The 14917-nt window shown below is 37.1% G+C and overlaps 1 protein-coding gene across 1 annotated transcript in view; it reads right to left on the bottom strand.

Moving 5' to 3' along the window:
* Nucleotides 1-14917, bottom strand: part of LOC150100045 (ATP-dependent translocase ABCB1-like) — a 280795-nt gene that overhangs the window by 11030 nt on the left and 254848 nt on the right. Inside the window, exons 25-26 of the mRNA XM_090403288.1 lie at nt 11166-11360; nt 3924-4130 (exon numbers count right to left, since the gene is read on the bottom strand). Coding sequence (XP_090259414.1) covers nt 3924-4130; nt 11166-11360 — 402 coding nt within the window. The remainder of the gene's footprint in view (nt 1-3923; nt 4131-11165; nt 11361-14917) is intronic.

The raw sequence follows: 14917 nt of genomic DNA, 5'->3' as shown, positions 1-14917 counted from the left end.
GGATGACCTCTTGTTCTCCTGCCATTTTATGAAAAACCTCTCCAACATTAATCCTATAACAACCCCTTACCAACTTTTACAATTCTTTCATATCACCCCCTCTTCCTTCTATCTACTAGACTTTGTCAATTGCATCTTCTCAACCTTTCTTCATACTCAAAGTTCTAGAGAACAAAAACTACCTTAATCAAATGCTTCTGGACCCTTTCCGATATCTCTTCATCCTTTAAAAATCAGGTGACTCAATTTGTGCACAGTAGTCCATATGTGGCCTAATCAGAGCCTTATACAATGGAACCAGAATCTCCTTGCTTCTACAAGTCAATGTTCTCCACATCATTGCCAGAATTTATTGTGGTTTCCTAATAGTTTTGGCAAGGTATCCTCTAAAATTTAAATCCTTATCCGCCATCACCTCAAGATCCATTTTCTCCACTTCCAATAATATATCCTCATCAAGAGTAAATGCTACACCCTATCTTTGTTTTATAAATTTCAAAATCTTACATTTTTCAACGTTGAACTAACATTCCCACTCCAATTCCCATTTGCTCAGTCTATTCAAGTCTTGTTGTAACTCCAAAATATCTGTTCTATTTCTCATAGTTCATCCCAACTTTGCATCATCTGCAAACAACTGAATATCCCCATTCAGATCTTCTCCAACATCATCAACATTCTTTCTTAATCTTAACCTCTTTTACGTTTATATTGTCAAGGGTTTCCATTCCTCATAATTGCAACTGTTATACAAGAATAAAGTGGTTGGGCCCTATGCCTCCAGGTATATCCTATGTATGTAGAAGCATTATGTTCTCAAGACTAGTTAGCCTGCTTGCAGGAGGAAAAATCCCATATAAATTGGGGAGAAAAACCCTGCAGTCCATACCCAAGACCAGCTAACTTGGCTATGTCTGAGAAAGATCCTAAATTTCTCACGTTAGCAATGGGAATGAAACCCAGGACACTCCTTTCAAAGGCATATGGTTGCGAAGCACATAACCACTTTGCTAACCATGCAGACAATATAATTAACATACAGGCAAAAAACAATGGTCCTAAAAGAGACCTCTGAGGCACACAACTAGTGACTTCTCTCTTCTTGGATATTGCTTCCTGATACATAACTTGCTGATACCTATCAGATAGTCAATCTCCAATTCAATGCACTAGTCTGACCATGAACTTATCATGCAGTAATGTATCAAAAGCCTTTGTAAAATATAAGTATACTACTGTATATCCCTCTACTCTGTCCAATGAAGCCATCACCTTATTGTAATAAGTAAGTAGATTACTAAAACATGACCTCCCTTTAGCAAATCCATGCTGCCCATCTAAGATAATACCATTGTTGTCAACCTAATTCTGGATCCTAGTTCTCACCAGCTTCTCATACACCTTAACCACAATAGCTGAGACACAGATAGGCTTACAATTTGATGCTTGAGTTCTGTCACCTCCCTTATGAAGCGACACAATCTTGCCCTCCTTCCACTCCTTTAGAACTTGATCCAGTGCAAGACTCATATTTAAAAAATATGTTAAGGCAGATGCCAACTTTCTGTCACATTCCTTTAAAATATGTGGTGATATATTATCAAGTCCTACAGCCTTATTAACCTCAAGTTTGCTCAATTCTCCACTTCTCCTCCTCCTCATCATCAACTGCTCTCAAATTCTCCATTATGCAGCAGTTGTTCTTATATCATTTTCTCCAATCAGTGTCATTCTACCATAATCATTCTGTTTTTGCTGGCTACATATCACTGATACCACTTATCAGATGTGACTTCTCCATACTTTCTTTGAACCAATTCATTTTCTCCTTACCCATCCCAGAATCTTCTTCAAATCCAACTGTTCTCCCTATATCCTAGGCCATTATCTTCTTGTCTACACACCTTCATTTCCTCTTTGAGCATCAACCTTTCTCTTGCTGTGTTCCCTGCCATGTCTTGCACACTTGTTCGCTCATTCTCTACATATTACAGTCAAACTGGAAAATATGCCAACGTCCTCCTAAAAATCACAAGAAATATATCTGCTATCAGAACTATGGTCAAAAAAACATGTTTGTCTTATTGTGCCCTTCCCTCGCTCTTTTTTTTTTTTTGCTGATGTGCAAACTGACTATTTTAAATGACAAAGTAGCTTCAACCTGTAAAATAAAAGTACTGTCACAAGCCCTCACCTATAACATACATTCCTTGCCCTACAAACTTCTTTATTAAATACTGTGAAAAGAAAGCTCTTAATTCCATAAACTTAAAAGCCACTCTCTATCAAGTTTGCAATATGACCACATCAACAGCACTCTTGACATCTATTCTTCAACCACCTCAAAAGACAGACAAAATCCAATTCATTCTTAATGAGATGGAGAACAACTTTTTTTGGACACTTTCGTAGCCTGCTTCTCCTTTCATCATGATTTCCAGAGATTGTCAACTCTTGGGATCAAGATTAGAGCAATTTGTTCCAAAAATACAACTTTTCAACATGGACAGTAACATATAAAATAAATTCATCTTAAATTATTATAATAAGAAAAAACATTGAATCAAATCAGCCTAAGTACTGGATGGAATTTCTTATAGGCTTAAATACTGGGAAAGAATTAAAACCAATGTTTAATGCTTCCAATATTTCATCTCAGTCACAAAGACATCTCTGTCCACTTTGGTGATTATTATTAAATATTATTATCTTTTGTCTTTTGTAGACTCCTGAGGACATCGAACTGACTGGATGAAAGACTACTTTGGGAGGTAAAGCTTGCGAAAGAATGTTGGTGACATTGAGCCTAATGTAGTTAGCATTCCTAATGGTAACCTTTCTTCTAGAGTATACAGAAATCCTACTCACATATGTAGATGTATTCACAAACTACCCCATGATCCTACCTCTCAAAGTATGGTATTATAAAAACTTGAACCAACAGAGCCAACAATCTTTATTACAATGAGGTTCCTCTTACAGAACTAAACCATATGCACCATACCCTCCCATCTATAGTTCCTAAAGCATCAACGAAATATTTAATCATCTCCCCGCTACAATCCTTGATTTTCTCTTCAGAAAGATTATAGTAATATCATCATCAATCCTTATTTCCAAGGTATGGCTGAAAAAATTTCCAGATTAATGAATCAAGATTTCAGGTAATGAAAATTTTCATTGCATGTAAATGGCTATCATTGTCAACTCCTCTAACTCTTTGTCAAACTTTGACCAAGTTGGATTACTGTGGACAGACTGGAAGATCAGCCACCTTCCATATGGAAGAACATAAAAATTACATCTGTAATCAAGACTATGATCAGTCAGATCTAGTGAGCATGTTCTGGTAACACACACACAGAATCAAATGGTGAAAAGACACCATGCTTCATCAGAGCAAGTTTAGAAGGACTTTAAGAATCTGCAGCTTCCCTTAAAAACCAACCAACTCTAAATAAATATAGATGTGTTAAACTTCCCAAAATATGGGAAACATTACTTCTTGGAGATTCTGTGTTACAACTGAGGTTTCTGATTAGTGCCCATAGAGGGTACCCTACCTAGTTAGGATCTAGACATGTATCTACTAAATTTCACTTTGTTTTATGCTGCTTGTGTGTGTGTGTGTCACGATTTCATGTTGTACTCCAGGAAGATTCCTGTGACTGAGACAAAATACTGGAAGTATTAAACCTTGGTTTTTATCCTTTCCAAACTGTTCTCATTGCTTCATGATCAGAAAAAAAAAGTAAATATTTTACACACTGCATGAATAATAAATGCTAAAGGAAAATTGCATTCATTTATTCACAAATATGTTTAGCAATGTATATTTTGTCATGTTTTCTTTCCATTTATATATAAATCACTTATTCCAAAAATTTAATTTAAAGAGTTCAATTCAGATTAAGTATACATACTCCTGGTAGAGATATAACAAAACTGTGTATGTTAGCCTTCTGAGCAGCATCAATAATTTCTTCCATTGGCACTTTACGAGAGTTGTCTCCATAAGCTATATTTTCTGCTATACTGTAGCTAAATAATACTGGTTCTTGTGATACTATTCCAATCTGTGATCTTAAATGTGCAACATTCATGTCTGGTATATCGACATCATTTATTGACTATAAAAGTTAAAAAAAATATAATAATGACACATTACATAATGATATTTTTTTTTCTATTTAAGAAACAAAGTTTTTCTTAAGTAATACCACCATTTCAACTAATTTAAATGTCGATAACAATAGTCACACATTCAACTATCAAAATTATTTAATTCACCACGACAACAGAAATAACAGTTAAGGGATAATAAATTAGTGTCAAAAACTTTATTTTCATTATGAAATAAAAAAAAAATATATATATATATATATTTTTTTTTATAGAATGGAGTTGTGGAAATATCTAATTTTAGATCTGTCCAGATACATAAAAAGAAGGAGGGCAACATGAATACTTTATGAAAAAACAAAATACAAGTAATAGATAAATACAACAATCTATTACATTTTAATAAAAAAAAATCATAAATTATAATAAAATTTTTAAATGAAAAAATGTTTTCTTTGGCAATACATTATAAAACAAAATACAACCACAATGAAAAAGTCAGAGTTCATTAACTCAATGAATAGCACCATGCCTTCAGTGAGATAGATGGAGTTATCCTTCTAAAGAGAAAGTCAGTTTATCAGCTTGAAGTTCCTCAGTTTTTTTTTTTTTTTGCTGCTTAAGGATTGGAGTCACTCTGCTTATTTTTGGGGAGAGAAAGGGAACTTTCTTATTCTCCCCCTGATCTTGCTGCTGTCAGTGTGCAACAAAAAGCAATATCTTTCATATTTAGCCATGACATTAAATCAACATAAATATCAAGCAAACATTAATCTCTTTTAGTTTGTGTACAAGGATGTGAAGCTTTATATGCAAATCTGCAAACATTTTTGGTTCACTAGTTTTGTTTTTATGAAAGAGATTCACTAGCATAGCTCTTCTTCTTTTTTTTTATTACTTTCTTTTTTATTTTCCTAGGAACTCATAACTAGATAAACCAATTAGTATCTATGAATGTAACCTCCTGACTAAATGCAGAATGTTCTACTGCTTTTTTTTTTTTTTTGATTTGGCATTACCATGGTGATCTACTGAAACAAACTCTTTATATATAAAGCAGACCTCTGAAAACATAATAAAAGTTCAATGAAAATTCATTCTATACCACATTCAAACCAATTCACAAACTGTAAAATTTTCTATCTACTGTCAAGCCAAACTGCCTCTTATCTCCTTGCTTGCAACCTTTGTTACTGATGCTGTCTTGTTTAGTCAGAAGAAAAGCCACCTGGCTGAAATCAGAACTGAAGAACACAAAAACTACATCAAGTACTTGGTGTCTGATAAATCAGATCAAGCATCTCAAGTTACTGACATTAGAGTTCTAAACTGAATCAAAGTTGAAGAGCTTTTATTGTGAATTGCAGACTCACATACACAAATATTATTCAAGAAAAAATTAATTTGAAAACAAGAACCAAAATTTGGAGATTCAGTGGCAGACCGTGAAGAAAATATTGATTGATTCTGCTAGAGAGGTGTGTGGGAGTTTGCCCGCAAGGTTAGAAATCAGAGCTCCATGGTGGACTGAGAAAGTTAGAGGCAATCAAAGAAAAGAAGAAACCATATCAAAAGTTCTTGGCAGCAGAGTCTACTTGTGCACTGAGACAATACAGAGAAAAACATAAGAAAGTAAAGTATTGTATAAAATAGGTGTTGCTAGTGTCAAAAGAGACATAGCAGTGCGTAAAGAAGGTTCCCATTACAGATAAGTGTTTTGGAATAATTAATTGTAAATAATGAGTTTGTGAGTAAGAGTTGCTGTCAAAGTTGTGTGCTTGCAGTGTTATTAGCATGTCGGCTTTTTTTTGTTTAAGTCTGTTTATGGATTCGTTAAAATTTGAGCTTAGTATAGTAACCAGCAAAGGAAAGATGGTGGCAGCTTTGTCCATGCAGGAATTTAATTTTAATTTCTGTCGTTTTGTGAAATGTGAGGTGTGCTATATGTATTTGTGTGATTATATATAGGTGCCGAAGTGTGAGCTGAATGAGGATCTGATGAATGCTCGTTTGATAGAAAAGAAGGACGGTGTAAAAGAGCAGTGTAAAAATGTTAAAATAGTTTGAAAAAAGAGACTGAGTGATCTGAGAAACTCAACAATCAATGGCACAAAAGACGAAAGTGATACAAATTAGCAGAAGTTAAAAAACAAAGTGCAGTTAAAGGTAAAGTGGCAAGCGGTATTGACTGCAAACAAGCGTATATGGCTGGCAACAAAATTGAGAGAGTGAATGGGAGCCAAAATGTAATGCAAGATTTGAAAGTTGAGTTGGTTAAGATGAGGCAAAAGATGAAATGGATACAGAATGAAGTTAAGAAAATTAAAGATATGTATGGAAGAGTGAAAATGATGGAAACAAATAATTCTGTATAAAACGAGTAATGAAAGGTCCGTGAACGGCATTGTATGGTGATTCAGTTATTAAAGATGTGCCGAACAAGAGAATGTAAAAGATTTTTTTTCCTGGAGGTAGAATGAGTAGGGTGATTGAGGCACTGGATATGAGAAGTAGCCAAGAAAAAGAGTTGGTAGTTGTAATAAGGACAAATGACTTGACGGAGAACAAAAAACACATCAGATTGGATATCAGGAAGTTGTTGAGATGGATAAAAGATAATAGTGTGACAGGAAAAAAAAATGCTGTCATACCTTACCTTAGTAAGCATGTTGCTCAGGTATGATGCAACACGCTTACTAAGTTTTGAGGTTTTGGTGTGAGTCAACTGGAGAGAGCTGCTAGAAAGTAAAGAAGTGAGTGCAGAGAATGAATCTGATCAAGTGGGAAAAATTGTGAAAGAATGGGAGAGTAAGACAGGAGAGATTGAAGAAGTGGTCATGAATGAAGTAGTGAGTGGCATGAGTACAGAGAATGAGCAAACAGATGTGCAAGACAGACAAGGAAACGGGAAGGCTAGGGGTGGACAGGGGAACACAGTATAAGAAAGGTTGATGCTCCAAGAGGATGTGAATGCATGTGTAGACAAAAAAATGAAGAGGGATGACCTGGGATCAAGGTAAAACAGTTGGATTTGAAGAAGGTTCTAAGATGAATAAGGAGAAAAAGAAGTGGTTCGAGAAAGTTAAGCATGGAGAAATCACATCAAATAAGTGGTATCAGTGTTACTATGTAAGTATACAAATGCTAGAAGTGTAAGAAACAAGGCAAATGAAATGGTTGCATTAATTGAGTCTGTTCACCCAAAAAATTGTTGGAATAAGTGAGACATGGTTGGATGAGGATGACATCATGACAAGAATAGATAGAAGGGTATGATGTGTTTCATGAAGATAGAATGTGTAAAAAGGGAGGGGGGGGTGCTATTGATGATAGAGAAAGAGTTATGTCCATACAAAGTAGAGATGCAAGAGGGAAATAGTGCCAGTGATTTTGAGGCAATATAGAGTGAGATAAAGGTGAACAGAATGAAATACTTAGTCGGATGTTGTTATAAACCTGGTAATGTGGATAGTAGTGACTATGAAATGTATAGTCAAATTAGCCAAGCAAATAATAAAAGCGTGATCATTATGGGTGATCTTAATTATAGCAATATAGACTGGGATGATGAGATAGCAAGTAAAGAAAATTAGGTTCTTGAGGGACAACTGCCTCAGACAGTATGTAACAGAGCGCACACAAGGATTGTGGGGTCTTGGATTTGATCATCTCATCAGAGGATGTAATTATAAATGAGGAGTCAAATCACCCTACAGTTGGTGAGAGTGACCATGAAGTGATTATGTGGGTGGTTGCAAGCAGGACCTCTGTGAGAAAAGAGTATATGTGGAACTACAAGGCTGGTGATTATGAGGAGCTCAGGAGACAGTTTGCAGGTGTAGCATGGAATGAGGAATTAGCTGGAAAGAACTGTCTAGTAGAAGCAATGTCTAAATGCATTCCAAGGGTCAGAAGGTTAAATAAGGTAGGTGTGAAATGGATGAATGAAGAAATTAAACATGTGATACAGAGGAAAAAGGCATTATGGAGGCAGCATAAAAGAGGTGGCAATAATCAATTCCATGAGGATTATAAAGAACAGGCAAGGAGGGTGACTTGGTTGGTAAAGGTAGCAAAATTGAAGTATAAGCAGCAGTTAGCTAATGAAGCCAAAAAGAATCCTAGGTGATTCTTTTGACATGTAGCAAGCAAAAAAAAAAAAAAAGAATGATTATGGAAGGATGTCACCTACCGAAGAAAATGGAATAAGAACAACTGCTGTGGAATATATAGTGGAGATACTTAATGAGCAATTCTTAAAGGTCTTTCATGCTTGTGAATGTGACATCATGGAGAGTTTGAGAGCAGTTGATGAAGAGGAGAGACTGACCGTAGGTGAGACAGAGGTATGGAAATTGAGCAAACTTGATGTTAATAAGGTTGTGGAACTTGATAATATATCACCACGTATTTTAAAAGAATGTGCCAAGGGGAGTTGGCATCTGCCTTGACATATTTTTTTAATATGAGTCTTGCACTGGATCAAGTTCTAAAGGAGTGGAAGGAGGGCAAGATTGTGTCGCTTCATAAGGGAGGTGACAGAACTCAAGCATCAAATTGTAAGCCTGTGTCTCAGCTATTGTGGTTAAGGTGTATGAGAAGCTGGTGAGAACTAGGATCCAGAATTAGGTTGACAACAATGGCATTATCTTAGATGGGCAGCATGGATTTGCTAAAGGGAGGTCATGTTTTAGTAATCTACTTACTTATTACAATAAGGTGATGGCTTCATTGGACAGAGTACAGGGATATACAGTAGTATACTTAGATTTTGCAAAGGCTTTTGACAGATTACTGCATGATAAGTTGATAGTCAAACTAGTCAAACATATCAACGGATATTAGCCAGTGGATTGGATTGAATTGGAGATTGACTATCTGATAAGTATCAGAAAGTTGTGTATGGGGAAGCAATATCCCAGAAGAGGAAAGTCACTGGTTGTGTGCCTCTGGGATTGGTTTTAGGGCCATTGCTTTTTAAACTGTATGTTAATTATATTGGAGAAGATCTGAATGGGAATATTCAGGTGTTTGCAGATGATGCAAAGCTTGGACAAACTATGAGGAGTGGAGCAGATAATATTGCGAAAGTAGCTAAATCAGCTCATCAACTCACTTGGTTGTTGAAAAATACCTTGACGAGCAGAGAAAAACAAGTTATTGTACCTCTGTACCGAGCCCTGATAAGACCTCATCTCGACTACTGTGCCCAGATTTGGTCACCTCGGTTCCTTCTTGATGGGGAGGAGGTTGAGAGGATCCAGAGGCGAGTGACTAAGATGATAGCAGGTCTATGGAATGAACCATATGAGAACAGGTTGAAGATTTGTGGGTTGCAGAAACTAGTTGATAGGCGAAAAAGGGGAGATATGATTGAGACATTCAAATTGCTAAAAGGATTCTATAGGATTAATTCAGATGATATTTTTGAGATCAGGACTGGTGGTGGGAGAACTAGGGGACACCCATGGAAGCTGGGCAAGAGCGTGGTTAGCAGGGGTGTTAGAGCTGGGTTCTTTACTTTTAGAGTGGTAAATGAGTGGAATAAGCTGCCAGAGTCTGTTGTGGGTGCTATGACAGTGAGCGAGTTCAAGGCAAGGTATGATAGATACTGTGAGAATGTTGAACAGCTGTGTGAACATGATGTTTAGGGCCTCCCTCGATGAGTCTAAGGACTCCTGGAGTAGCCCGTGGTAATAATAATAATAATAATAATAATATGGTCTTACAAGAAGACTTGAATAGAGAGCAAATGGAAACAGGAATGAGGATGCCAGTTCACTGTTGCAAAGCATAAGGTTTTAAAATCCGGGAAACAAGATGGGATGTAGCATTTATCCTTGGTGGGGATATATTGTTGAAGTGGAGGGAATAAGAGCTCTTGGGGTGATAGTGGAATATGATCTGAAATTTAGGGGACACATTGCCAATGTTGTGAGGACAACATAATGAATTCTGGGAATGATGTGAAGGACACTGACTTGTAGAAATAAGGAGATTATGGTTCTATTGTATAAGACTGATTAGGCCACACATGGACTACTGTGCACAGATTTGGTCACCTGATTTTCAAAAGGATGAAGAGATGTTGGAAAAGGGTCCAGAGAAAACTGCCTAAAGTAGTTTCTGATCTCTGAAATCGAATATGAGGAAAGGTTGAGAAGATGCAATTTACAGAGTCTACTGGATAGGAGAAAGGGGGGGGGGTGATATGATAGAGACCTACATTATAAGATCAATGGTGAAGAGGTTTTATATAAAATTGTGGGAGAATCACAGGTCATCACCCCCGAAAGATGTATAAGGAGAGTGTGAGCAGGGGAGTATGAAGCAGGTTTTTTTCATGCAGAGTTGACAAAGATTGTAATGCTTTGCATGAGAGGATGGTGTCTGCAAAGAATTTGAGTGAGTTTAAGACATGGTATAATGAGATGTATGACGAAAGGATCTCCTAGATGAGTCTTTGATTCCATGGAGTCTTAGGATAATAATAAGAGAAGTAATGGGAAGACATTGGTAAAAACATAGAAAACAAATATCAGAAAGGTGGCAAAACATTCTGGAGGCTATTGAAAAGATTAAAAATGAAGGCAAGAGTAATGTAAAGGGAGTCACAGATTATAAAGGTGATGTGAAAACTGAAGATAAAGACATTCTGGATGTCTAGAGCAAATACTTTGAAAAGTTGCTAAATGTAACAGGTCATAACAGTATGGCAGTAGAAACATTCAAGAAGAATACATATTAATATTTTAGGTAAAAAAGCTATTAAAAACCTGAAATGTGCAGCTGAAGTAGAACATATTCCACCAGAAATGCTAACATTTTGAGATATAATTTGGAGGAAGTTACAGTGAAGTTCTACAGGGTTCAAAGTCCTGGGATCGTTACTGTTCAAACTTTTTTGTCAATGATATTGTCACAGGACTACAGGGAGATGTTCAGTTATTATGGACATTCAAATAATGCCTATTTATACTTTTAAGGAAATGTTTTCACGAGTAATGTGACATGATAATTCTGTAATTCAAATTTGTACTTACCACTTTTCCATCACTGCAGTCAAAAAATCGTTCTAGTAATTGAATACTAGTGCTTTTTCCACAGCCACTACTTCCAACTAGAGCAACTGTTTTTCCACTTTCTACTCTAACATTCAGACCTCTCAGAACTTTTACTCCTGGACGATTTGGATAACTAAACCTTACATTAGAAAATACTATATCTCCTTGTACAACCTAAACGATAAAATAAAATTTCAGTAGTAAGACAAATCAAAGATATTTTTAAAAAGCATATTTTATGGTTAGCAATCAGGAAATGAAGCAAGAAGTATATTCCAAAATGAATTCAAATCACACATCAGTATTTTATCAGTGGATAATATATTATGTTATAAATTATCAACAATTAACATGTAATTCCCCCCCACACACACACACACAAAAATAAGGAATAAGATCATCCTGCTGGGACCATGTTGTTCTCTAAGTATTGTGAGAGATTTTATATCCCTTAACTGTTTTTGTTTGTAACAGTTTGCAAAGAAGATAAACTTCATTATATCTGCAGTAACAGCAGTGAATTTATTATTATTATTATTATTACCCCAAGACCTCATGAAGTCAAAGACTCATCTGGGAGGTCCTTTTATCACACACACACAGCTCATCATACTGTGCTTTGAACACATTCAAACTCCTTGCAGACACCACACACCCTCAGGCAAGGCATTCCAACCATTCACAGCTCTGCACGAAAAAAACCTGCCTCTCACTCCCCTACTCACACCCTCTTTATACAGTTTCCAGAGATGACCTCTGGTTCTCCCCCAATCTCCCACTATTTTTTGTAGAACTTCTCCGGCATCGATCCTATAACAACCCGTTACCAACTTGTAGGTCTCTATCATATCTCCCCTCTTCCTCTTGTCCACTAGACTCTGCAAATTACATCTTCTCGATCTTTCCTCATACTCGACATTCCAGAGGTCAGAAACTACCTTAGTCAATTGCCTTTGGACCCTTTCCAACATCTCTTCATCTTTCTGAAAACCAGGTGACCAAATCTGGGCACAATAGTCCATGTGTGGCCTAATCAAAGCCTTATACAATGGAACAAGAATCTCCCTACTTCTACACGTCAATGCATTCTGCATCATTTCCAGAAGCCTTTGTGTTATCTTCACAATTTTGGCTATATGTCCCCTAAATTTCAGATCCTTATCCACTATCACCCCCAGATCTCTTATTTCCTCTACCTCCAACAATATATTCTCACCAAGCATAAATTCTGCATCCCATCTTTGTTTTCCAAATTTTAAAACCTTACATTTTGCAACATTGAACTCACATCTCCATTTCCGTGCCCAATAACTCAATTTATTCAAGTCTTCTTGTAAGGCCACAACATCTTCACTACTCTTCATGGTTCGTCCCAACTTTGCATCATCTGCAAACAATTGAATATCTCCACCTACATCGTTAATATACAAGTTAAACAGTAATGGCCCCAAAACAGACCCCTGAGGCACTCCACTAGTGACTTTCCTTTTCCTGGATATCGCTCCCCCCCCCATACACAACTTGTTGATACCTATCAGATAGCCAGTCTCCAATCCAATGCACTAATCTGATATCCAACCCTATCTGGTCTAGTTTGACTATCCATTTATCATGAGGTACTCTATTAAAAGCCTTTGTGAAATCTAAGTATATTACTGTGTATCCTTCTCCTCTGTCCAAGGAAGTAATCACTTTATTGTAATAAGTAAGTAGATTACTAAAACATGACCTCCCTTTAGCAAATCCATGCTGTCCATCAAAGATAATACCATTGTTGTCAACCCAACTCTGGATCCTAGTTCTCACAAGCTTCTCCAACAACTTAATTACAACACCTGACACACAGATAGGCCTATAGTTTGATGCTTGAGTTCGATCACCTTCTTTATGAAGTGGCACAATCTTGTCCTCCTTAGGAACTTGACCAAGTGCAAGACTCGTATTAAAAATACATGTCAAGGCAGGTGTCAACTCCCTGGCACATTCCTTCAGAATACGTGGTGATATATTATCAAGTCCCACAGCCTTATTTACATCTAGTTTACTCAACTTCCCAAACACATCTTGCTCACTTACAGTCAGTCTCTCCTCCCAATCATCTACTGCTCTCAATCTCTCCATAAAGTCACATTCACAAGACTGAAAAACCTTTATGAATTGCTCATTAAATATCTCCAACCACACATTCTGTAACAGCTGTCTTTATACCATTTTCTCCTATCAATGTCATCTTTCCATAATCATTCTTTCTTTTGCTGGCCACATATTGAAAGAACTCTTAGGATTCTTTTTGGCTTCATTAGATAACTGCTGTTCATACCTCTCTTTAGCTACCCTCACCAACCAAGTCACCCTCCTTGCCTTGTCTTTGTAGACCTCATGAAATTGGTTATTTCCACTTCTCTTATGCTACCTCCACAATGCCCTCTTTCTCTGTATCGTATGCTTAATCTCTTTATTCATCCATCTCACACCTACCTTATTTAACCTTCTCACCCTTGGGATACACTTAGACATTGCATTTACTAGATAGTTTTTGAAAATCCCTCCCCCAAGCTGCTCTCTTTTTCAGCTAACTCCTCATTCCATGCTACACCTGCAAGCTGTCTCCTGAGCTCTTCATAATCACCCCTCTTGTAGTTCCACATATACCCTTTTCTCACAGAGGTCCTCACACTGCTGGCAACCACCCAGGTAATCACCTCATGGTCACTCTCACCAATTGGTGGATGATTTGACACCTCATTTATAATTATATCCTCTGATAAGATGACCAAATCCAAGACCCCCAATCCTTGCATGCCCTCTGTTACAGTTACATACTGTCTGAGGTAGTTATCCCTCAAAAACTCATTTTCTTTACTTCCAGCTGCCATGTCATCATTCCAGTCTATATTGCCATAATTAAAATTGCCCATAATGATCAACCTTTTCTTATTTGCTTGACTAATTTGATTATACATTTCATTATCACCACCATCCACATTACCTGATCTATAACAACATCCAACCAAATATTTGATTCCATTCACCTCTATCTCACACCATACTGCCTGAAAACCAGTGGCACTATTTTCCTCTCGCATCTCTACTTTGTATGGACATAACTCTTTCTCTATCATCAATAGCACTCCCCCTCCCTTTTTACCCCTTTTATCCTCACAAAACACATCACACCCTTCCATCTCTATTCCTGTAAGGATGTCGTCCTCTTCCAACCATGTATCACTTATTCCAACAATCTTTGGGTGAACAGATGCAATTAATGCAACCATTTCATCTGCTCTGTTTCTTATACTTCTAGCATTTGTATACAAACACAACAGCTCATTTCTGGATCTACAGCTAGTTCCACTGATACGACTCACTCGATGTGATCTCTCCATGCTCAACTGGGACCATTTCCCTTTCTGCTTATTCATTTGAAAAACCCTTTTCAATTCCAACTGTTTCCTCTTGATCCCAGGTCATCCCATTTCTTTCCTGTCTACACATGCTCTCACCTCCTCTTGGAGCATCCACCTTTCTCACGCTGTGTACCCCTGTCCACCCTGAGCCTCCCCATTTCCCTGCTCCTCTTGCACACCCATTCTCTCATTTTCTATACTCATACCACTCACTTCCTCATTCATAACCACCTCTTCAATCTCTCCTGCTCTTCCACATCACTTCCCGCTTGATCCGATTCATTCTCACTCACTCCTTTACCTTCCAGCAGCAGTCTCTCCAAG

This window comes from Typopeltis vanoorti, chromosome 13 (assembly GCF_054136105.1).
Source record: "Typopeltis vanoorti isolate ZY-2024b chromosome 13, IOZ_Tvanoo_1.0, whole genome shotgun sequence".
NCBI lineage: Eukaryota > Metazoa > Arthropoda > Arachnida > Uropygi > Thelyphonidae > Typopeltis > Typopeltis vanoorti.
Note: the sequence above shows the minus strand (reverse complement) of the source record. Positions and strands in the feature narration are given on the sequence as shown.